This window comes from Loxodonta africana, chromosome 2, assembly GCF_030014295.1.
Source record: "Loxodonta africana isolate mLoxAfr1 chromosome 2, mLoxAfr1.hap2, whole genome shotgun sequence".
NCBI lineage: Eukaryota > Metazoa > Chordata > Mammalia > Proboscidea > Elephantidae > Loxodonta > Loxodonta africana.
In genome coordinates this window covers 186078659-186102470 of record NC_087343.1, presented here as the reverse complement: position 1 = coordinate 186102470, position 23812 = coordinate 186078659, and the positions used below count along the sequence as shown (strand labels likewise).

Below are 23812 nucleotides of genomic sequence, written 5' to 3'. Positions count from 1 at the left end.
ATAAAATCGAAAGGGTAAAAAAAAAAAAAAAGCCATCTCAGAGCTGGTGTGATGGCTTAATGTAATAACGAATGTGACAGGGCTTAAATAGCAATGTAGTAAAGACCCTATTGTGGTCTCTGAGTCAGACAGGGTGTGTTAGACTCTATTACTGTCCGTTGATATCCAATACCCCCCTCCAAAGTCAGGTGTCGTCAAGTGACTTGGCCAATGTGAGCAGAAGTACCCCATCAGTTTCAAGGGAGACTTTAAAAGTTTATTAGCAGTTCCTTAGCAATCTTTTCCCTGCTCCTGTGATGGAGGAGGAGTCACTGGGTGGTGCAAATGGTTAACATGCTCTCACTGCTAACCAAAAGGCTGGGGCAGTTCAAGTCCACCCACAGGTACCTCGGAAGAAATGCCAGGCAACCTACTTCTGAAAAATCAGCCACTGAAAACCCTACGGAGCACACAGCTCTGCTCTGACACACACGGGTTGCTGTGACTCCACAGCAGCTGTTTTTTCTCTGGTGATGGAGGAAGCATGTTTGGAGATGGGTGCTAGGGAGACAGGTCCCTGAGTGATTAGAATAAGCAGAGCTCCCAGGCTGGTCCTCGATGGGCCCCTATCGTGAGTTGTTTTAGGTCACTGGGGCTTGGGGATTGATGTTACTGCACCAAAACCCAACCTGACCTCACTGACGCCTGGGTACAGCTTCTTTACGCCGTTTAATAGGAAACAAACAAACAATCAAAAACCCAAAAGGCACACAAAGAAAACATACAGAGTAACACTGAACACAGCATCGTCTTGAGGAGACCTCAGGGACAGCCTGAGCTCCCTACTACTTGCTGCTACTCTTGGGAGGAGGTCGGTAGACCCCAACGACCACAGCGTGGTCCCTCTCATAGGGCTCCAGGGTCAGCTGTTCTTGCGGCTTCAAATTCTCCTGCTGCAACTTCCTCACCTCAGAAGCAAACACTGCCTCGGCAGATGCCGTGGAGTCGATGCAGTTGGCCTTGATGGAAATGAGGAAGTGGCCGCCATTGCGCAAGTAGGTGTGGGCGTTCAGGGCCAGGATGCGAGACTGATCCGGCTGGGCCACATCGGCGAAGATCACGTCCACCATCCCGATGAGCATGCGGTACTTGAGCGGATGCCGGGCATCCTCGAGGACCGGGATGATGTTGGTTCGCTTCTTGGCCACGTTGACCAGATCACGGCCGGCACGATGCGAAAACTCGACCGCGTAGACCAGGCCATCCGGGCCGATGATGTCGGAAACATGGGAGACAGTGGTCCCCGAGGCGGCCCCCAGGTACAGCACTTTGGACTTGGGCTTAATGTGGATCTGGTCGACCCCGCCCAGGATGGCCGCGGCCAGCTTGGAGCGGAAGGGGTTCCACGTGCGGTACTCCAGCTTCACGCCGCCCTCGGTCACCGTGACGCGCCGCTCGCCGTACACCGACTGGCCCGGCACCAGGTTCAGCGTGACCAGCGCGTCCTCCGCTCCGCGGTAGATGAAGACGCCCTCGTGCCGGTGCGGCTCCACTGACACCGCGCTCGCGGCCTTCCTGCGGCGGCTCTTGCTCCTGGCCACGCCGCCGCGCCGCTGCCCGCCGCCACCGCGGTCCCTGCCGTCCCCGCCGCCGCGCCCCCGGCCCCGGCCGCCGCGTCCCCGCGCCCCGAAGCCGCCCTTGCCCCCCGGGCCGCCGCCATCTCCTTCTCCTCCCTTGCCCGCGCTGCCGTCTCCGCCGCCCCAGCCGCCGCCCGACCCCCCGGACCCGCCCCCGCGCGAGACCAAGGCCGACTTCATGGCGCGGGCTCGGCGCCCCGGTGGCTGGCGGCGGCTGCCAGGCGTCCCCGGTAGGTGAGCGCGGTTCTCAGGGGTTACCGGTAGCTGGGGGCGGTTTCAGGGGTCCCCGGTGCCTCGGGCGCTAGGGAGTAGGGAACGAAGGTTGGCGGCAGCGGTGGCCCGCAGGGTTAGCAACGGCGGAAAGCGACCGGTGGCAGCAGGTGGCGGGGCGCGCTAACCGGTGGCTGGCCCAGCTCTACCGCAGTTCCCGCATCCCCGGAGCCGCCCCTCCACGCAGCGACTGGCGTGATTGCATCACACCCGCTCTGGCGGCCCTACAGTCCCGGGCAGCCGCTTCCCAGGCCGCGCGCAGACGCAGCCTTCTCTGAAGTAACCCTTTCTCCTCCCTGCCCCCTTCTGCTTTTTTAGGGATCCCTGGCCCTTCCTCTGGGCCACCGGGAAGGCGGTGTCTCTGAGACAGCACAGGGAAAGGTCCGCATCGGTTTCATTTATTACTTGCTGTGTGGTCTCAGGAAGTTTACCCAACCATCTCTGAGGATCTTGTCTGAACTTGGGCAAGTTTCTTGATCTATTTGGGTTTCATCATTTTATCTGGAAAATTAACTCGACGGCTGCTATGCTAACAACAACAACCAAAAAACACCAAACCTGTTGGCCACCAAGTTCATTCCGACTCACAGTGACCCTATAGGACAGAGCAGAACTGCCCCATAGGGTTTCCAAGGAGCATCTGGTGGATTCGAACCGCTGTTTTTGGTTAGCAGTCATGTGCCACCAGGGCTCTGATCACAGCATCTGGAAAATATAACGTATCTCATAAGTTTGCTTTGAAGCACCACGTACACGTATCCCAGCCATGGCACATGCTAAGTACTCTATGTTGTTGGTTGCTGTCAAGTTGATTCCGACTCATGGTGACCCCATGTGTGAAAGTAGAACAGCTCCATAGGGTTTTCAAGGCTGTGACCTTTTCAAAGCAGATTACCAGGCCTGTCTACTATCTAAGTGTTAGTTTGATTTCTTTTGGCCAATCTTTTTACTGAAGTATAGTTTATGTACAGTAAAAATGTTATCACATTAAAAAAAAAAAACAAATGCATTGCTGTTACAGCACTTGCAATCTGAGAGTGGCACTTGTTCTATTATACAAGGTGGTGGGAGCGCAACTTGGTGCAGATATTCTGACAAGATATTTTCACAATGTACCTACACTTTGACCCAGTCGTTCCACTTGGAAAATTTTATTCTAGAGAGATGACCCAAGCGAAAAATGATGGTAACTAGTGGTGACGGGAGTGATGGTGATCACCGTCATCGTGGAAATGGTGGTGGAGGTGAAAACAAGTGGACTAGTGCAAGCGATATCTAGAAGATGGAATTCACAGGACTTCCTGATAGATTAGGTATGGGATGTCAGCAAGAGGGAATTTTCAAAGTGTGGTCGCTTCCTTGCTGTGGTTAATGGCCTGGGAGATCTAACCTTATTTGCTGTCTGCTTAGCTCTGCTCTCCTCCATCAACTGTACTGAATTCCAGAACTTGTTCTGGAAATATGGAGCAGGAAGAAGTGGTGATTCTTTAGTATTGATGGGTAATACACAGGCTGATATCTTAAATCCTATAATGCTCCTCAGCAGGAGCCAAAGTTTCCTTTTCTGTGCCTCAAAAGTTTGCCCTTTCAGCCAGCGGCATCTTCTTGGACTTCAAAAAGAACCATTGGTCAGTACCACGGACAGCAAAAAAGACTGGGAGGCAGAGGCTCCCACTTGGTCAGCACCAGAGACAGCAATTGGGGCTGCTAGAGTTGGCTTTAGGCTCATCCAAGAACAAGGGAAGGCAACATAGGTGGTGTAAGCAACTGGCAGACTTCCTCATTAGTCAAACTAAGGGATTGGTCTAGACGGAGAGAAAGTGTACCTGAGGATTAGGGTGTCAGACAGGAAGTACTGAACAAATGTGCACTCATTCCATCCTGGACCACCACTCTTCCTGTTTCAAATGCATGGACAGTGACACCAGGTCTGGTTTTCCCTGAGTGTCAAAGTGCCTCCTTAATGGGGGCCAGAAGACTATGCATTGGAATGTGGATAAGGGGTCAGAGAGTGCAGTTACTGTTCTTGAGGTAGATGGTTCACATAGAACACTCTTTTGAGGCTTCCGCCTTCATTTGAAATTGAGGAATCATCTCCAAAGTGTTGAGCTAGGCTTAGTGCCTTGGTTTGGGAAAGTCAGACTCTGAGACAAGGACTTGGGTCCAAGTGGTTTATTTGGGAGATCCCAGGAGGCACTAGTGGGAGAGTGGGGGAAATGAGACACAAAAGAGAGAAAAGCCAAGGGGGGAAACGTGCATTAATTTAGTAGATTACCACCGGGGGCAACTGAGCCTCAATCCCTCTGGGCACCCACTGAGAAACAGTATGGACGGCAGCTCAGACTTGTTCCATTGGAGGCTAGGAGGCTGGCCTCCACCGTTCTCCTTTTCCTTGTTGTCAGGAGTTGTGTCTGGAACATTAACTCCCCTGCCCTGGGTGTTGCTCTTGTGCATGGCTCAGCAAACTTCCATGATGCTGCAGAAAGCCCTCAGGCAGAGAAGTAGGCACTCGAGGTGGTGCCAGAAACTACCCACCTGCAGGTGAACACAGCGGTGGGCCTAGGACATATGGGGTGAGGCATCAACAGTGTCTGCTTCACTTGGTCAGTACATCTCATATGCTGTCAGAACTTTGTAACTTAGACAATGTGCACGAGCCCATAAAGTTGACTATATCAAGAAAGAAAGCCATATCGTAAGTGTACCAACACTACATGTAATACAGGTATTCAACTTAGCAGTATGGAAAAAGCATTAATATTTTTCACTTTAATACACAGTATCATAGAGGTCTGAATAGTTTCTCCCTTCTTTGTTTTTGTTCATGGTTCTAAAGCCCAATCCCCCACAATGAACCTTCTTCATTATGCCTACAGGCTATGGGAGGGGGTCTGAAATTTAACATTAAGGGATCCCTCAAATTTTATCTAAAATATTTTAGATAATCCTTTCCTTTTCTCCAAGTAGAATCTTTAAAGGGAATGCCTACTGACACATTCTAACGTGTGTCTTACCTTTTTCTGTTATGTTGTTATTAACTGTCCTTCACCACAATACAAGCAGTCCCTGGGTGGTGCAAATGGTTAACATGCTTGGGTTCGAATCCACCTAGAGGTACCTTGGAAGAAAGGCTTGGTAATCTACTTCCCAAAAAATCAGCCACTGAAAACCCTATGGAGTGCAGTTCTACTTTGTCACACGTGGTGTCTCCCTGAGTCAGAATTGACTTGATGGTTACTCGTACTGATACCACAATACAAGCATCTCCCAATCCCTGGTTCATAGTCTCTATTTAAAATGGACTGAAGTGGCTCTTTTCCAGCACATTTGCTGCTCACTTCAGAACTCATACCCTCAAGATGCATTCCCTTGTGATTCATTAAATGAAACCCACTGGGAGGGTGGCTAGTGATCACAAACTCTCAGTCTAACATGGGACACCTTCATGAATTTAGAGTAGTTCTTTGGGAGTAATTACTGTCACCTACCAATAAGAGAGGGCCACCTTGCTGGTGGTGCCCATTTCCTCAGGTTTTGGCAACAAATCCTATTCACCAGATCTCATAGCAGGCCTTGAACTAGCCACCACTCCGTTGTGAACAGTGACAATTTCTCCATACATATCCTCCTTCTCCTGTCTTCAGCTGTTCATCAATTCCATCATATTACTGCTCTCATTTTCAACAATCTGCAAAGGGTTTCAACGTCAGAATCATCCTCTCCTCCCTCAAGGTATGTAGGCCTAAGGTGATTCCATAAGGCCCTTACCCACTACCTCATTGCTTGTAATAGCCTCAGAAACAATAAAAACCACGTTTGCAAATCTACTTCTAACCAGAGGTGTCCTTTCCCAGGGCAGTGTTTGATGACTCCCACAGAGACCTTCTCTGCCTCCTGGCTTTGAGTCCTACCTGGCATAGCCATTTGTTACAGGCTGCCTGTTCGGATGCTATAGTCTGGGAGCACCCATCAGCCAGCAAGACTTTCAGACCAGTTGACTATGTCCCACCCATCCTGTGGATGCCCCCAGAATGCTACCAGGGCAGGGACTCATGCCAACTACTGGCATCATAAGGGGATTGAGGTGTCAAAAAACTCTTCCACTAGTGTTTTCATCTGGGGTTACTGATAACATTGAAATCTGTCACATTCTCCACGGTTCTTTAGCAGTGGGTCTAATCTGCTTAAGATGTTTCCCATGGGATAAGTTAGCATCATGACCTGTACATTTCTCTCTGGCAGCCAATAAGAACAATTATAGCCACTTCAACTTTTATTTCCAATTGACTTGTTACTCCATAAGACATGCCCTATATTGATGTTCATAATTTCATACATGACTGGGCCTCAGTGGTTAATACAGGGTAGATTAATCCTACCAATAGACCTAAAAAGTCTATGATGAACTTTGCTATATTGTTCTCAGATACCACTCTGGCAATCACCTAATGAGTACCTAGCTAGGATTTAGGTAAAACCAGCTAGAAGGCTGTATGACCCCATTCTCATGATCACTTAACCATTCACGCACAAAGCAGCTTTCCCAATCTGCTTTCTATAAGCCATGATCCACTTCCAAAGGTGACTCTAGGGATCTACATCCCCTACACCCACGCATCCATGCTGTGACAGGTCCATCTGTATTTGGTCAAGATGGGCTGGGTTATGATGTGGTAACATATTAAGCCCCAAATCTCAGAGAGTTAACACAATTGTGTTTATTTCTTGCTTACATTTTATGACCATTGAAGATCAGTGAGAGGGGTACTCCACACAGTCACTGAAAGACTCATCTCATAGCTTTGAGGAAAAAGAGGGCTTCCATGATTACCAGATAGGAGAAGAACGTGCATGGAGAACTATTTTTCCTATGCTGTGGCCTGTATCTTGACTCATTTCTACTCATAGCTCATTGGCCATAACTAGTCACATGCCCTACCTAACTGAAAGGTGATTAAGCAGTATGAGTGGGTGTTTTCACTGAAGTGATCCATTAATACTTGTCACTGTCGGGTCATTCCAACTCATAGCGACCCTGTAGGACAGAGTAGAACTGCTCCATAGGGTTTCCAAGGAGCAGCTGGTGGATTCGAACTGCCAACCTTTTGGTTAACAGCCTGAGCTCTTAACCACTAAACAGAATCCCAGTGTCTGGCTGGCACTCCTGAGGTCAGTGTGTCCAACAGAAACATCACAGAAGACAGCATTCGATGTGCACATATTTAAATGTACTCATCAAGACAATTACCTTACTGACACATGCCTAAAACTCAGAATCATAATCAATTCTCAGTCAACACATACCTAATATAGCTTGCTATACCAAAAAACCCCAAACCCATTGCTTTCGAGTCATTGATTCTGATTCATGGTGAGTTCATGCGTTGCAGGGTATAACTGTCCCATAAGGTTTTCTTGGCAGTAATCTTTACAGAAGCAGATAGCCAGGCCTTTTTGTTGTGGACCACTGAATGGGTTCGAACCACCAACCTTTAGGTTAGGTTAGTAGTCAAGTGCAAACCGTTCGCACAACCCAAGGACCTTTAGCTTGCTATATAAGAGAGAAAATGCTCCCTTTTTTTAGCTGGAGAATAGCTGAAGTCCCTTATTTGGGATCTCATTAACATTTGGCCATTATCTCTGCTGAGTGTGGTGTTTCATCTCTGGGGTGACTCAGACTCTCACTCCATGTTTTCCTGTGGAATTAGTGACTGGCACTTGGTAAATGCTCAAGAAGCTTAGATGGGCAACCATTTCAAAGCTTTTCTTTCTAAAAGAAACCCGAAACTCCACACCCATTGCCCTCGAGTTGCTTCTGACTCATAGTGACTTCTTAGGACAGAGAAGGTTTCTAAGGCTTATGGAAGCAGGCTGCCGCGTCTTTCTCCTGTGGAGTGGCTGGTGGGTTCCAACTGCTGACCTTTTGATTGGCAGCTGAGCGCTTAACCACCTTGCTATCAGGGTTCCTCTTCCTAGAAGAAACCCCAGAAATCATCTGTACTTTCTCCTTTTCTAGAATAAGAAATTAAGATTCAGACATTTATTAGCTTATCCACACTACGAATCTGACAAATTATGTACAAATTCCTTCAAACAGCCTGAAATCTAAAATCCTGTACACACATGTACAAAAATTCAGTGAGTTTAACTGCAGTCCCCTTCATGTGTTTACCTTTTGCAAGCACCATCTATACTTCCCTCATGTAACTGTTGGCCAGTATGGAAATACAAAACCAAACAACAAAGCAAAGTTTTTATCTCTGATGACCCCCATGTATGCACACTAACCTCAATGAACATTCTAGGGCTCCAAACTAAAAAGAAAACAGTTGCCATCAAGTTGATTCCAACTCATAGTGACCCTATAGGATGGTAGGCTTTCCAAAGGAGCGACTGGATGACTCGAACTGCCGACCTTTTGGTTAGCAGCTGAGCTCTTAACCACTGTACCACCAGGGCTACCCTGAGGCCCAAGTGAATATTATTTGACCATTTTTCTAGGGTAGTTGCTGACTATTTTGGGCCAACAAGTCAAAGACTGACAGGGAAAAATTAAAGTGAAATTTACATTTAAACTGACACATTTTAACAGTTACCTTTTTTTTTTTCATTAAAATCAATTTCCATCATCTGATACCTGTAAGAAATTCCAAAGGTATCATCAAGGGGTCAGCAATTAACTTTGAGTGACTCTTCTCTGATACTATTCTTGCCCTACTTTAATGCCTCTGCTTTCTAAGAACTTTTTGTTCAGTGGGAAAAAAATCAAAACTGCCAGCTGACCTCTCATTTCCCAATGTATCATAATCTCTCTGTGACCCAGTTTGTATCATTGGTTCCCTCTGCTTTCTAAGAATTTGATAGTTAGAGGAGTCCTTGGGTGGTGCAAAAAGTTAACATGGTAGGCTGCTAACCAAAAGATTGGAGGTTCAAGTCCACAAAGACCTGGCCGTCTACTTCTAAAAGATCAACTCTTGAAAACTCTATGGTTTTTCAGATCTACCCTAACACACATGGGGTCGCCATGAGTTGGACTCAGTGGCAACTGGTACTGGCATGGAAACCTCAAATAAAGGTATAAAAACGAAAGCAACACATTTTGAGTTCTGTTGCTCTCACAGCTCCTCTTTGACCCCAGCAAACTTTAAAATAACTTCATTCTTCCCTCATGGATTTCTTCATCTCTCTAGAAATTTCTTGTTTTGTCCGTGGGGTCAAATCAGAGCCAAATAGAAAATTTCTTCTTAAATAACCCCATGATTCCTTGTTAACCCCAAGTATCTCTGACTGCAATTGAACTCCATTTATCACCTCATTTTGGCATCTCTGCTTTTTAGGAATTTCTAGGAGGATGGGAGAAAATCAAAAGCTTCCAAAATGATATAATTAGAAGGAAGTTGGTCCCAGTCTTGTCTCTACTTCACTGCTGACCCCAGGATGATGCCTTTGCAGGTTCTCACAGGTGTCAGAAGACGGAAAGTGTTTTCAATGGGGTGGTGGAGGGGGGGAACTTTACTAAGACAGACATCATTTCTTTTTCTTTTAATAATTTGTCCTTTATTTGTGTTGCAAGGGTGGGTATTTATCAGGCAATTGTTACAGTTGTTAGGTGCCATCAAGTCAATTCAGACTCCTAGTGACCCTCTAAGACAGAGAAGAACTGTGCCATAGGCTTGCAAGGCTGTGATCTTTACAGGAGCAGATTGCCACATCTTTTTTCTGCAGATCAGCTGGTGGGTTCAAACTACTGTGCCACCAGTGCTTCAATTTTTTTTTCTTTTTTATTACATATTTTTAAATGCACTGATCCTGCCTGCACACAGTACCTTAATTCAACTCTTTAATTCAATTTCCTCGGTCACAATGTCAAATTGTGTGGGAAAAAATATTAAAGTTCCCCAAACAGGCTATTTTTTTTTTTTTTGAACAGTGCCTTTTATGCATTCTTTGTGTTTCCTGGCAAGGGTGAGTCCTTTTCCAGAAATATCTGCTTTGTCTTCAGTGACTGAAGGTGGCTCTAACCCTCAGGAGCCCTCAGCTCTCAGGCATCCACACATGTTGGTGTACTACTTAGGATTCTGTGCCCTGCAAAGAGAGAGCAGATGACATCCCTTTCAGCACACAAGGTACAGGGTAATGGGAGCACGTGACCTGGAACCATGGAACCCTAGACCATAGACCATGGACACCCATGGCATGGTGCAAAGGCTAGCTTGAAGTCCAGTGGGAGGGGAAGAGGCTAGAAGAAAAATAGGGAATCTGAAAAGTAGTAGAGGAGAAAGAGGAAGAAAATTAGAGTGGGAAAATAGAAAAGGAAAAACATATTTGGAGGGCAGACAGACGTGGGTCCTAGTTCTGGCTCTATGAATTGCTAGCTCTGTATTCGCAAATTGTGGTCAGGGTTATAGAATCTTACAACAGGTGCTCAGTAAAGTGTAGTTCTTATCAAGCTATTAAAGGAGAGCAGGTACAGAAGGGCATACGGTGTTGAAAGCATGCCTTTGCTGCTAGATATTGGTACATCTTTATTTAGCTATGCTTACAACCTCTTGAAAAGCCAAGAGAAGGAAAGTAAGTGGTTGAGCTGGGTAAAAACTAGCCCATGTTCTGTGAACTCCTTGATAGCTTATATATTTCTATTCTCTTGCAGAGTTAAGGTGCAATGATTATTTGTAGGCTGGTTAGTTTTCCCAGCATTAACCTTGCATTACCAAACCTTGAAAATGTGCCAATATCCAACATTGGCAAGGGTGCAGGGACATAGAATTTCTCATTCATTGTCAACAATATATTCCATACATTCTCTCTCTAGGAGCAGTTTGGTAATGTGTGTTGAATTCTTAAATATATGCATAACCTTTGACTCAACAATTCCACTTCTAGGCCTTCATTTGAAGGAGATGATTGTGGAGATGGCCAGAGATTTTGCTCTAAGAATATTCCCTGCAGTTTCATTTAAAAAAGCATAAATTAAGAAATAAACTCCAGGTTGAACAGTAAAAGATTAACTAAATAAATTCTAGTGTATTCATACAACCCATTGTATGAATCCCAATATATTTGGCTATAAATTTGATGTTTGGAAGAATACACAAAACCATGGAACAAGGCCCATTAAAAAAAATTTGGTTAAAAATATGCTTCTTTGTCATTAAAAATGCACACACATATTTGAATACATTAACACCATTTATCAATGGGCATTAGACTTTTTGGTAACTTTTCTGTCATTTTTTTTGTTAATTCTATTTTCTAAAGTTAGTTTTGTAGCAGGAAAAACAACCAAATTATTTCTTTAAAAGACCAGCTATATTGCCTCTGAAACTACTTCGATTAAAACAATTTGGGTATCCACAGAAACGAAGGGACTATCACATTGGCATGGGGTCAATAACAAGATAACGAAAAATTAATCCACATTCCAGCTTCAGAAAAATGGGTTCCAGTTTTTCTCTAATACACTCACCATCCCTGGGGACAGGAAACGGCAACATAGAGTTCAACCAGGATGCAAAGCTGAGCCAACTGAGTAGCTTACAAAAAAAAGGAGAACGCTTTTAAGAGCTGGGAGTTTCTTGAATGGTTGACTGGAACTCTCTGCTAAGTTTGCCCATCATGTTTGGCAAATTCTTTACACAAAACAAACCAAGGAGAGAGTATGCCGGTCTAGAGGTTCAAGGAAGCCGCAGTTAGCAGACAGCCCTCATACAGTTCCTTTTAACTCACAGTTTCTATTTGTCACTGGCGCTCACTGGGAAAGGTGGAAACAATGGCGAAGCTAACTGGAGGGAAGGGAAGAATGGCGCTCTTCTTCCATTTTTTCTTACGCAAGGAAGGTGGGAAAGGGTGGCGCGATCTGAACAAAGCAAGGGTTCCCCAGGGGGTGGTCTAGAATGGGATCTGCCCTTGGGCCCCCGCCCACCCCCCACTCCTCCCCCACCCCCCACTCCTCCCCCACCCCCCACTCCTCCCCCACCCCCCACTCCTCCCCCACCCCCCACTCCTCCCCCACCCCCCACTCCTCCCCCACCCCCCCGCAGCCAGGGCACTCACGTCATTTCCGGACTTTACTGCCTCAGGCAGGCACCAACACGGGAGATTGGTCGCCATACTCCTGTGGTGTGGTGGCCTCTCAGTCCACTGAAGTGCATATTGCCTGTCTAGCCTCTCAGTCCAATGAAGAAGACGATTACCAGTAGCATTCTTTGGGGGTGGAGTCTGCCCTTCCTTCCACCTTCCAGGTTTCAGGAAGAAATTCTGGATGGCCTTCTTTATGCCCCAAATCTCCCTTCTGTGCCACATGAGACGCAGTTCACATTTTCTGAAAAGTATGGGAATGTTTGTCTCTGGTCACCTTTTACTGCCTACCAAGTTGTTGGTTGCCATCAGTTGATTCCCACTCATAATGACCCCATGTGGCAGAACAGAACAGAACTGCCCCATAGGGTTCTTGGCTGCTGTAATCTTTACGGAAGTAGATCACCACACCTCCCCCCACCCCCAAGAGCTGCTGGAAGGGTTCAAACCTTTTGGTTAGCAGCTGAGGGCTGAAGCATTGCGCTCCCAGGGCTCCTTCCCTACCAGGTTAACTGCATCTACTCTGCCCTGTATGTCCCTGTTCAAGCCTCTAATCTCCAAGATTGCACCCTTCTCCTGCTCTGTTCCTGCCTCTTTATACTTTTGTATTGACATGTATATATATATATGCCATTGGTATATTTTATAATATGCTTACCACCCCTTTCTAAAATGAAGAATTTTTGTTCAGATCTATTTTGAGGAAAGTGAGAGAGAAGGGACACCTTCAACCTTACTCTTTACCTCAAGGTTGAAGCCTTAGACCTTTTAAAATAATGCATTTATTTATTTTAATCTATCTATTCATTTAAAAACTAGATTAAAATCTATCTAATCTATTTTTTAAATAAAAAAGTGCCATCAAGTCAATTTAAAGGAATAGATAGATTAAAAGAGATACATGCATTATTTTTAATCTATCTATTCATTTCTGGGAAAGCCTGGTGGTGTAGTGGTTAAGTGCTATAGCTGCTAACCATGAGGTCGGCAGTTCGAATCCACCAGGAACTCCTTGGAAGCTCTATGGGACAGTTCTACCCTGCCCGATAGGGTCGCTATGAATTGGAATCGACTTGATGGCAATGGGTTTGGTTTTGGTTTATTCATTTCTGATCTGGTTCTCAAAAGTTCATAAGCAGTTTAAAACATCCCTTAAAGAGAGATGTCAGAAGGGGATTGAGAGAGTCTGCAATGTAGTTAAGAAGTCTTGGGTCTTCTGGAGCCGTTTCCCATGTCACGCTGCCCCATTTCAACCAGCAGCTCCTTGATGTCTGAGGTTCTAGGTTACCCTGGAGTAGGTGCTCTATAGATGCTGTCAGCCGCACCTGAGTGCACTCAGGCACTGCAGCAATGAGGCAAAATCACTCCCCTCAGACTGCTTTTCACTAAGGAGAGTTTTGCAGTTGTAGAGTACACCTGCAGTATCTCTCAGATCATCTAGTGAGGAAAAGCAGGTATCACTGCACCCATTTTAGAGATGAGAAACCCGAGGCCCTGAGAGCTTGGGTGCTTTGCAAAAGGTACACAGCAGAGCTGGAAACAGAGTTCAGTCTCCTGACTCTTGATTCCTGCTCTGGCCTCTAAAGTGTGCCACTCTGTCTCAGAGATGGGCACAGCCTGCCCAAGTTCAGCTGGAGCATGAAACCTCAGGGAACAAATGAAGAAGTCCAATGAGACTCTGAGCAAGGGCATTCTGCCCACAGAGCACATGGACAGAAGAGACTAGCTGTAGTAGGCTCAAAAATCTCCCCCAGAGATACCAAGTCCCAATTCCTGGAACCTCTAAATGTTATATGGGAAAAAGATCTTTGCAGATGTGATTAAGTTTCTCGTGATGGAGAGATTATCCTGGGTTATCCAGGTGGGCCATAAGTGCAATCACGTGCATCCTTGTAAGAGGAAGACAGAGGGAGATTTCACAGACAGAAGAGGAGAAAGCAACGTGACCACAGAGGCAGAAATTGGAGTGATGCAGCCACAAGCCAAAGAACACCCAGAACCACCAGAAGCTGAAAGAGGAGGAATTTTCTAACTCATTCTATGAGTCCATAATTACCCTGATACCAAAATCAGAAAAAGACGTCACAAGAAAACAATAGGCCAATATCCCTTGTGAATGTCGATGCAAAAATCTTCAACAAAATACTAGCAAACCAAATCTAGCAGCACATTAAAAGAATAATATACCATGACTGAGTGGGGTATTCCTGGATACAAAGGTGTTTTAACATATGCAAATTAATCAAGTAGTACACCATATTAGAGTGAAGAGGAAAAAACCACATGAACATCTCAATAGATACAGAAAGAGCGTTTGATAAAATCCAATCCCTTTTATGATAAAAACACTCAACAAACTAGGAATAAAAGGGAATTTTCTCAGTATATTAAAGGTTACCTATGAAAAAGCCATAGCCAGCATCTTACTTAATAGTGAAAAAACCCCTAAGATCAGAAGCAAGGCAAAGCTGTCTGCTCTCACCACTTCTATTCAACATTGTACTGAAAGTTCTACCAGGTTAATCAGACAAGAAAAAGAAAACGGCATCCAGATTGGAAGGAAAAAGTAAAATTTTCTGTATTCACAAGTGATATTATCTTGAATATAGAAAACCCTAAAGAACTCGCACACACAAAAAAGTATTAGAGCTAAAAAATGCATTCAGCAAAGTTGTTGGATATGAGATTATTGTACAAAAATTAGTTGTATTTCTATACACCAGCAATGAACAATCAAAAAATGAAATTAGGAAAATAGTTCCATTTACAATAGCATAAAAAAGCAAACAAATAAAATACTTAGGAATACATTTAGCTGAGGAAGTGAAAGACTTGTACACTGAAAACTACAGAACATTGCTGAAAGAAATCAAAGAAGACCTAAACAAATAAAAAGACATCCAGTGTTCATGGATTGGAAGACTTAGTATTGCTAAAATGGCAGTATTTCCCAAATTGATCCACAGATTGAGCCTATCAGGATTCCAGCTGACTTCTTTGTAGAAGTTTACAAACTTACCCTAAAATTATATGGAATCTCAAGGGTCCCCGAATAGCCAAAACAACCTTGAAAAAGAACAAAATTGGAAGACTCTCATTTCCTCATTTTAAAACCTACTGCTGTTGCATATCTCTGGTTCCATGTCCTCTTCTGAAGGCTGCATTCAGAAAAGGATGTGGAACCCTGGATATCATTGCTGATGTCAGATGGATCCTGGCTGAAAGCAGAGAATGCCAGAAGGATGTCTACCTGTGTTTTATTGACTATGCAAAGGCATTTGACTGTGTGGATCATAACAAATTATGGATAACATTGCAAAGAATGGGAATTCCAGAACACTTAATTGTGCTCATGAGGAACCTATACATAGATCAAGAGGCAGTCATTCGCACAGAACAAGGGGATACTGCATGGTTTAAAGTCAGGAAAGATGTGCATCAGGGTTGTATCCTTTCACGATACCTATTCAATCTGTATGCTGAGAAATAATCCAAGAAGCTGAACTATATGAAGAAGAATGGGGCATCAGGATTAGAAGAAGACTCATTAACAACCTACATTATGCAAATGGCACAACCTTGCTCAGTGAAAGTGAAGAGAACTTGAAGCATTTACTCATGAAGATCAAAGACCACAGCCTTCACTATGGATTGCACCTCAACATAAAGAAAACAAAAATCCTCACAACTGGACCAACAAGCCAGTTGTAATAAACAGAGAAAAGATTGAAATTGTCAAGGATTTCATTTTACCTGGATCCACAATCAACACCCATAGAAGTAGCAGTCAAGAAATCGAAAGATGCATTGCTTTGGGAAGATTTGCTGCAAAGGACCTCTTCAAAGTATTGAAAAGCAAAGATGTCATCTTGAAGACTAAGGTGCACCTGACCCAAGCCATGCGGTTTTCAACCCCATCATACGCAAGTGAAAGCTGGACAGCTAATAAGGAAGACCAAAGAAAAATTGAAGTCTTTGAATTGTGGTGTTGGCAAAGAATATTGAATATAGAACAAACAAATCTGTCTTGGAAGAAATACAACAAGAATGCTCCTTAGAAGCAAGGATGGTGAGACTGCGCCTTATATACCTCGGACATGTTGTCAGGAGGAATCAGTCCCTGGAGAAGGACATCATGCTTGGTAAAGTGCAGGGTCAGTGGAAAAGAGGAAGACCCTTAAGGAGATGGACTGACACAGTGGCTGCAACAATGGGCTCAAGCGTAACAATAATTGTAGGGATGACACAGGACCAGGCAGTGTTTTGTTCTGTGGTACATGGGATCACTATGAGTTGGAACCGACTAGACAGCTCCTAACAACAACAACTGTTGAATAATTTCTAAGTGTCGGAACAAAGTGAAAGCAATGCTGGGAATTTATTAGTGGATCATAAAATTCTCGAACTGGACAACACACACCATGAGACGGGGTGTTGCACCTGAGATGAGGCAGTGTGGGGTTTTTGTAGTCCAAGGAATAAAGAAAGCCAGGGAAGTCCAAGCGGTTTCGATGAATCTTTTGGACATTCATCAAAATGTCTCTTGAAATACTGTCTTCCTCAGAACTGTGTTTGGCTAAGAAGACAGACAATGCAAGTCTGAGGGGCCGGTGTCTGCCGACCAGGTTTCCAAATAGCTAGACACCAGCTTGTCTGGAGTGTGGGGCGGTTAGTTACGTGTAAACTTAAAGAGACAAGCTAGTTATTATCTCTTAAGGTTTAGGTTACTTAATATCTTAAAGGTTTGCCCTGTGAAACCAAATAGCTGTCGTGCCCTTCCGGGCTTGGCATAAGTGACTCCATCTTGTTTTTAGTTTACACAGCCACACTACAAAATTACAGTAATCAAAACATACTGGCATAAGGATATAGGTAAGGTATAGATCAAAGGAACAGAATTGAGAGTCCGGAAATAAACCTATACATCTACAGTCAATTGATTTTCAACAAAGGTACCAAGACCATTTATTCAATGGGGAAAGAATAGTCTGTTCAACAAATGGTGCAGGGACAACTGGATCTCCACTTACAAAATAATGAAGTTGGACCCCTAATTCACACAGTGTACAAAAGATTATCTCGAAATGGATCAAAGACTTAAATATAAGAGCTAAAACTATAAAACTCTTTTGAAGAAAATATAGGTGTAAATACTCACAGTGGTTTCTTAAATATGACAAAGCATAAGCAACAAAGGAAAAAATAAGTAAACTGGACTGCTTCAAAATTAAAAACTTTTGTATAGCAAAGTATACTATCAGAAAGTGAAAAGACAACCCACAGAACGGAAAAAAATATTTGCAAATCATATATCTGATAAAAGAGTCCTAGTGGCACAGTGGTTAAGTGCTCAGCTGCTAACTGAAAGGTCAATGGTTCAAACCCGCCAGCAGCTCCTTGGGAGAAAGATGTGACAGTCTGCTTCTGCAGAGATTATAGCCTTGGAAATCCTATGGGGGTAGTTCTACTCTATTCTACGTGATCACTCTAAGTCTGAATTGACTTGATGATGGCAATAGGTTTCAGTTTTTATATCTGAAAAGGGTTACTAGACCCTTATCAGATATAAAAGGTTTCAGTAAGGACAGTCAGGAGGGTCTTCATTGGTCCAACAAATCTTACTACTCACTGAATGCTAATAGAACAAAATAAGAGTGGGAAGTATGTGGGTCTTTTGTGCTCTGTTTTATTAGTTTATGTGAAAGATTTCCTAAAAGATATTTCCCAAGATTGTCCTAGCTATTGTCTTTATACCTCATGGCCCAGGTGATGTGTCCTTGTGAGTCCGGCTCCAGCTGGGTCACATTCTTTATACTGAAGGACAGGGAACAATGGGGTCCAATATTATCTCCTAAATTGCTAAGATGTGGAAAAATTGGAACCTTCACACATTGCTGGTGGGAATGTAAAATGGTGCAGTTGTTGTGAAAACATTTTGGCAGTTCCTAAAAAAGTTAAACAGTTACCGTATGACCTAGCAATTCTGCTCCTAGGTAAATGCCAAGAGAGTTGAAAACAGGTGTTCACTCAGAAACTTATACACAAGGGTTCACAGCAGCATTAATCATAATAGCCAAAAAGTGGAAGCAAGCCAAATATTCATGAATAGCTAAATGAAGTGTAGTGTGTACATACAATGGAATAAGGAGTAAAGAGTAAGGAGCCATAAAAGGAATGAAGCACAGATAATGCTGCAAAATGGATGAACCTTGAAAACATTATGCTAAGTCAAAGAAGTCAGACACAAAAGGCCACATATTGTATGATTCAATTCTATGAAATATCCTGAATAAGCAAAGCCATAGAGACCAAGAGCAGATTAATGGTTGCCAGGGGCTAGGCGGAGCCCTGGTGGTGCAGTGGTTAAGAGCTCAGCTGCTAACGAAAAGGTGGACAGTTTGAATCCACCAGCCACTCCTTGGAAACCTTGTGGGGCAGTTCCATTCTGTCCTATAGGGTCGCTATGAGTCGGAATTGGTTTAGGGGCTAGGGGAGCAGGGCATGAGGACTGCTTAATGGATACAGTTTCCTTATGGGGTGATGAGAGTGTTCTGGAATCAGATAGTGATGATGGTTGCGTAACATTGAGAATACACTAGACACCACTGAATTGTAAGCTTTAAAATGGTTAAACTGGTGAATTTTATGTTATGTGAATTTTACCTCAGTTAAAGAAAACCTTTTCTAATCCTTAGTGACTGTTTTTTGTCTGATTGTTTTATCAGTTGCTGACAGCAGTTTGTGAAAATCTTCCACTGTGCTTTTGGATTAGTCTATTTCTCCTCTCAGTTCTGCCCAACTTTGCTTTGTACATTTTGAAGATATATTTCTTTTTTTTTTATTAGATATTTAAAAATTTAAATTGTTGTATCTTGCTGGTGACTTGATTTTCTGTCATTCAGAAATGTTCCTCTGGACTGCACAATCTCCAGTGGGCCCATGTAGCTCTAAAACTCACACGCGCACACACATACACGCACACACACACAGGCATCATTTCTAAAATGGCAATGCTGCTGGGTAGGTAGCCTGCAGTTTCTGCCCATGGAGCACGTATTCCTTTATAATAGCCATGCCCTCATTCCTTAGCATACAGTTCACTAGGGCTGTTGTAACCAGTGACCACAAACTTAGTGACTGGAGGCCTTCTCAGGTCTTGAATATGTAGACGGTCCTGGCCATGCACACGGCCTTCTAGATTCTCAGGAATATGCAGGGGCTTCTCAAAGCCTTTATTCCCCAAAGCATCTCATTCCTTATCTTTTCCTCCTAAACTTTGTGGTTAGTCTATTGTTTGCCACAACTGTTATCTATTACTCCAGGTAGCAGCAACTAATACATTTGCCTGTATATGTGTATGTTGATAAATGGGTCCTAGGTGACTCTTCAGGACTGGAGAGTTCTGAGATAGGCGAGACAAAAGCAAGCCCTTTGAACTGATACTCCAGAGAACCACCAAACAGGCCAAAAGACTTGCAATTCTTTGTGAATGAGGCCTGTGCTGCACCCTCAAGTACTGGTACCTGTACCAAGAATGCAGGCTATTATTTTCAAGGCCACCACTGAGCTGGGGAGCAGGAGATGGGACCAGGATAAGTTAAAATGCCACAGAGCTCTCTGTTCTTACTGAGATTCATCTGGTTTTCTTCAATGTTTTCCCTTGGTTGCTGCAAGGTTTTGGTTTACTTCCAGAGCATTGAAAAAGTTTATCCCGACAGCTTTTGTCAGCTTCTTAAAATTCCTTTATGGAGTGACAGACTTTTGGAGTTTCTTACTCTGCCATTTTTGCTGACATCTGGATAGAAAAGATTTAAATAACAAGAATAACAAATGAACTAATGGATTTACTGTATTGAATAGGGCATCCAACAAACTGCAGAAATCACATTCTTTTCAAGTGTACATGGAGCGTTTACAAAAACTGAACAGTTGCTGGGTGGTAAAGCAATTCTCAGCAAATGTCAATGGATTGAAATAATACATTTCAGAACAGAAATGTGTAAGTTTTCCAACAGTAGTAGAATTCAAAAAAGAACTTCATAACCAAAAGACAGCTAGAATCTGGCACTCAGTCATTTACTAAACCTGGTTTCAGAGGCGGTCATGGACAAGATGACTTCCTGGGGCTCTGGGCATGTTCATGTCAGAGTCACCAGATGTCAGGATTTGAAGGGAGGGACATTAGAGGCTGAGGTCCAAACGTCACAGAGGGAGCTGTGTTGTGTCTGTTTCTCAGCCTCAACCCATTGTCAAGAAAAACTAGAATGCTGTTTCAAGTTAAGTCAGACAGGTTTATTATGGGTTTAAAACAATTGCAATTGGGGAACCACGTAGCCCATTGAAAATGCAACCGGGTAGTCCTAGAGCTGTTTTGTTATACAAGTACTTTTATGGAATAAAAAGAGGAACCAAACCATAAAAAAAAATTCAGGAAAATCAACGAATATTGTAGTGACCACACTCTGGTTAGTGAGTATTCATAGTATAGTTAGTGATTACAGATAGTTTCACAGGGTGCTTACTTACGTCATAGTCACCAGAGAGTTACAAGTATTTTGTCTGTCTTGCAAAACTATCTTGTTGGCAGCAGCACCCAGTCAGCACTCTTCCTGAGTACGTGTATTTTGAAGGATGCAGAGGGTCACTTGGGTAAGACACCTCAGGGCGTATGGTTTCACACCCTGGTTTTGACCATGAAGGAAAAACATGTTTTTCTCAAAAAACAAAGCCGTTAGTCTAGAAATCTTGATTAAAACTAGATAACATGGTCAGCATATTATGCCTATCTCACTGACTACACGGAACGTTGTCTTTTCCTGAGACATGGTAAACCAGTTGTCCAGTTGACTCTGGTTCATGGCGATTCCATGTGTGTCAGAGTAGAGCTCTGCTCTGTAGTCTAAAAAAAAATTTTTTTAAATTGTATTTTTGGTGACAGTATACACAGAAAAACAGGTTCCCATTTAACAATTACTCCATAGTTTTCAGTGGCTGATTTTTCAGAGGTAGATTGCCAGGCCTTTCTTGTGAGGCATCTGTAGTTGGACTCAGACTGCCAAACCTTCAGTTAGCAGCTGAGCATGTTAACCATTTGTTAACCTCCTTCTCAGGCTCAAACCTTCTGTAATCCAGAAAAGCTTGCTTTGCCAGTCATTCTTCCACAGCCCCATGCCCCTCACTGAGAAGTCTAACCCCTAACCTGTATCTTAACATTTTAACACTTCACAGGACTGCTGGCGATCACACAGTTGGGTTTTTAAGTCCTTGCTTCAAAAAACTCATAGTTCTGAGTCGGAATCGACTCAACAGCAATGGGTTTGGGTTTTTTTTTTTTTTTTGGCTTCGAAAAAAATCTTGTCTTCTCTCCAGCTGGAGGGGTGGGGTGAGAGGGAGAGGGAGGAGTCTTTGGGCTCAGAGGTGATTAAGTAAATTACTTGGTGTAAGACGTCTTCAAATTCTTGTGGTCTGGGTATCTTTGCAAAGGAAAGAACCTTGGCTTTCAGAGAAGAGCAGCCATGGATATTTTCCAATTTTTCCCCTTCTTTTTGCAAATGTGACAAAATGTTAAGGATCAGTGAGTCTGAGTGAAGGGTGCAAAGGGGCTGTTTGTGCTATTGTACTTTTCAATACATTTAAAATTATTTTGTACTCTAGAGTTTAAAAATTTGTTGTTTCATAAACTTGAGTTTTGCCTAAAATAATTTCATATTGAGACCAGGAAATTAAATGATAGTCGAATGTAGAGAATTTGTGTTTGTATGCAAAAACCAGAACCCACTGTCATCCAGCTGATTCTGAGTCCTAGTGACCATATAGGACAGAGTAGAACTGCTCCAGAGAGTTTCCAAGGTTGTAAATCTTCACAGATGCAGACCTCCACATCTTTCTCCCAGTGAGTGGCTGGTGGGTTAGAATCTTTCAATTAGCAGCCGAGTGCTAACCACTGTACCATCAGGGCTCCTTTATGCTTGTATATTGATCTTGTTTAAAAGAAAATTTTAAAGCCTTTTCTTGAGAACACCTGGTAGATCCTTCAGAGGTAACTGAGTTCAAGTGGTCAGTGGTACAGAGCAGGCAACACTGGGTTACCATGTGGGGCATTTTAAGTGCTGAGATCATTTCAGGTCAGCTTCTTTTTCTGACAGTCTTCTATTTCTTTTACTTACCAGCAATCATCTAGAAAGCATAAGGGGCTGACAGTGAGGCCACGAATGGAGGAGGTTAACTATAGTCCATGAAGGGACGCTACATCAGACCAGGTCAAGGTTTTCCTCGCAAAGTTTATTTCCCTTATTTACTATTGTTTCATTGATCCTAGGAGGCACATTTCAACATCTCTGAAGTTGGGATGTACCTTACAATTGCCATTAGCCTGGTAATGGTTGTAACATGTTTGTCACCGTCACATCAAAACCCAAAGGCATCAGTGATGTAGAAATAATCCTAAGGACAAGACTGGAACATTCCAAATGCTGCATCATCAGTGTTTGGATAGCAGAGGATGATATTATGTAAAAAAGACAGACACTGAGGACTGCGTCAACCGAGGTCTGCATCCCAGCTGTCACAGAGGAGTGGGACACTGATGGTTTAGGACTACTTTAACCAATTTCCTTTAATGGAAATTTCCTTTTCTTTTAAAACCAATGATTGTTATAAAACTATAAAGAACACAACAGCTGGCAATTCAACATTTTTCACAGGTACAATTCAATAAAATCATGTTATTACAGCTATCATGTTGTACAACCATCATCATTATTCACGGTTAAATTTTCCATCTCAATAAACACACGCTCTATGCTATCTAAACAGTGCCTCGCCCTTTCCTCATCCCTCCTGCCCCTGGTAACCACTTCTAAACAAATACCTTTGCCTAGTCTAGGTATTTCATATTAGTGATATGTCCTTTTTTGATTGACTAATTTCACTCAGCCTCATGTTTTCAAGGTTCATCCATGTTGTGGCATGTTATCAGGACTTGCTTTCTCTTTACGGCTGGGTGATATCCCATTGTATGTATGGACCACTTTGTTTATCTGTTCATGTGTTGATGGACATTTGGGTTGTTTTCACCTTGTGATGATTGTGAACAGTGCTGCAGTGAACCCTGGTGTACACATGTCAGTTTGCATCGCTGCATTCAAGACTGTTGGGTATATACCTAAGAGTGGAATTGCTGGATCTTATGGTAGTGCTATACTTAACTTTTTGAGGAACCACCATAGTGTTTTCCAGAGTGACTATATCATTTTGCGTATGCTAAAAACCCAACTGTAAAAGGCTTGTTTTATTAAGTATAAAATAAAAATTCTAACTTAGGTGGAAGTTGTGTCAGTTTAATTGGCCAAGTTTTCTTCTCAGTGGTGGGAATAGAAAAAATTGTCTCACGATCCATGGTATTTTAGATCTGATGACTTTACAGTACTGTAGTTTCCTGAACTGAAGAATTGATGCCTTTGAATTGTGGTGTTGCTGAAGAATATTGAATATACTATGGACTGCCAGAATGAACAAATCTGTCTTCGAAGACGTACAGCCAGAAGGTACCTAAGAACCAAGAATAGTGAGACTTTGTCTCATGTACTTCGGACATATTATCAGGAAGGACCAGTCCCTGGAGGGCATCATGCTTGGTAAGATAAGAGGGTAAGTGAAAGAGAGGAAGACCCTCAACAAGATGGACTGACAGTGGCTGCAACGATGGGCTCAAGCTTAGCAGTGATTGTGAGGATAGTGCAGGACCAGGCAGTGCTTTGTTCTGTTGGAACTGACTTGGTGGCACCTAACATTTTCCTAAAAAGCAGAAGTAGGCTCGGGCCCACAATATCTCAGTCTCAGGAGGTGTA

General features: G+C 43.5%; 1 protein-coding gene across 1 annotated transcript; it reads right to left on the bottom strand.

Annotated features, from left to right (window-relative positions):
- Window positions 1-1796, bottom strand: FBLL1 (fibrillarin like 1). Its single transcript, XM_010594181.3, has one exon. It carries the CDS (start codon window positions 1794-1796, stop codon window positions 825-827), a length of 972 nt encoding a protein of 323 aa, XP_010592483.2. The 3' UTR covers window positions 1-824.
- Between the last annotated feature and the right edge of the window lie 22016 nt (window positions 1797-23812).

Excerpts from the sequence above, each read along its gene's own strand:
- FBLL1 (XM_010594181.3), bottom strand. The coding sequence starts at position 1,796 with ATGAAGTCGGCCTTGGTCTCGCGCGGGGGCGGGTCCGGGGGGTCGGGC.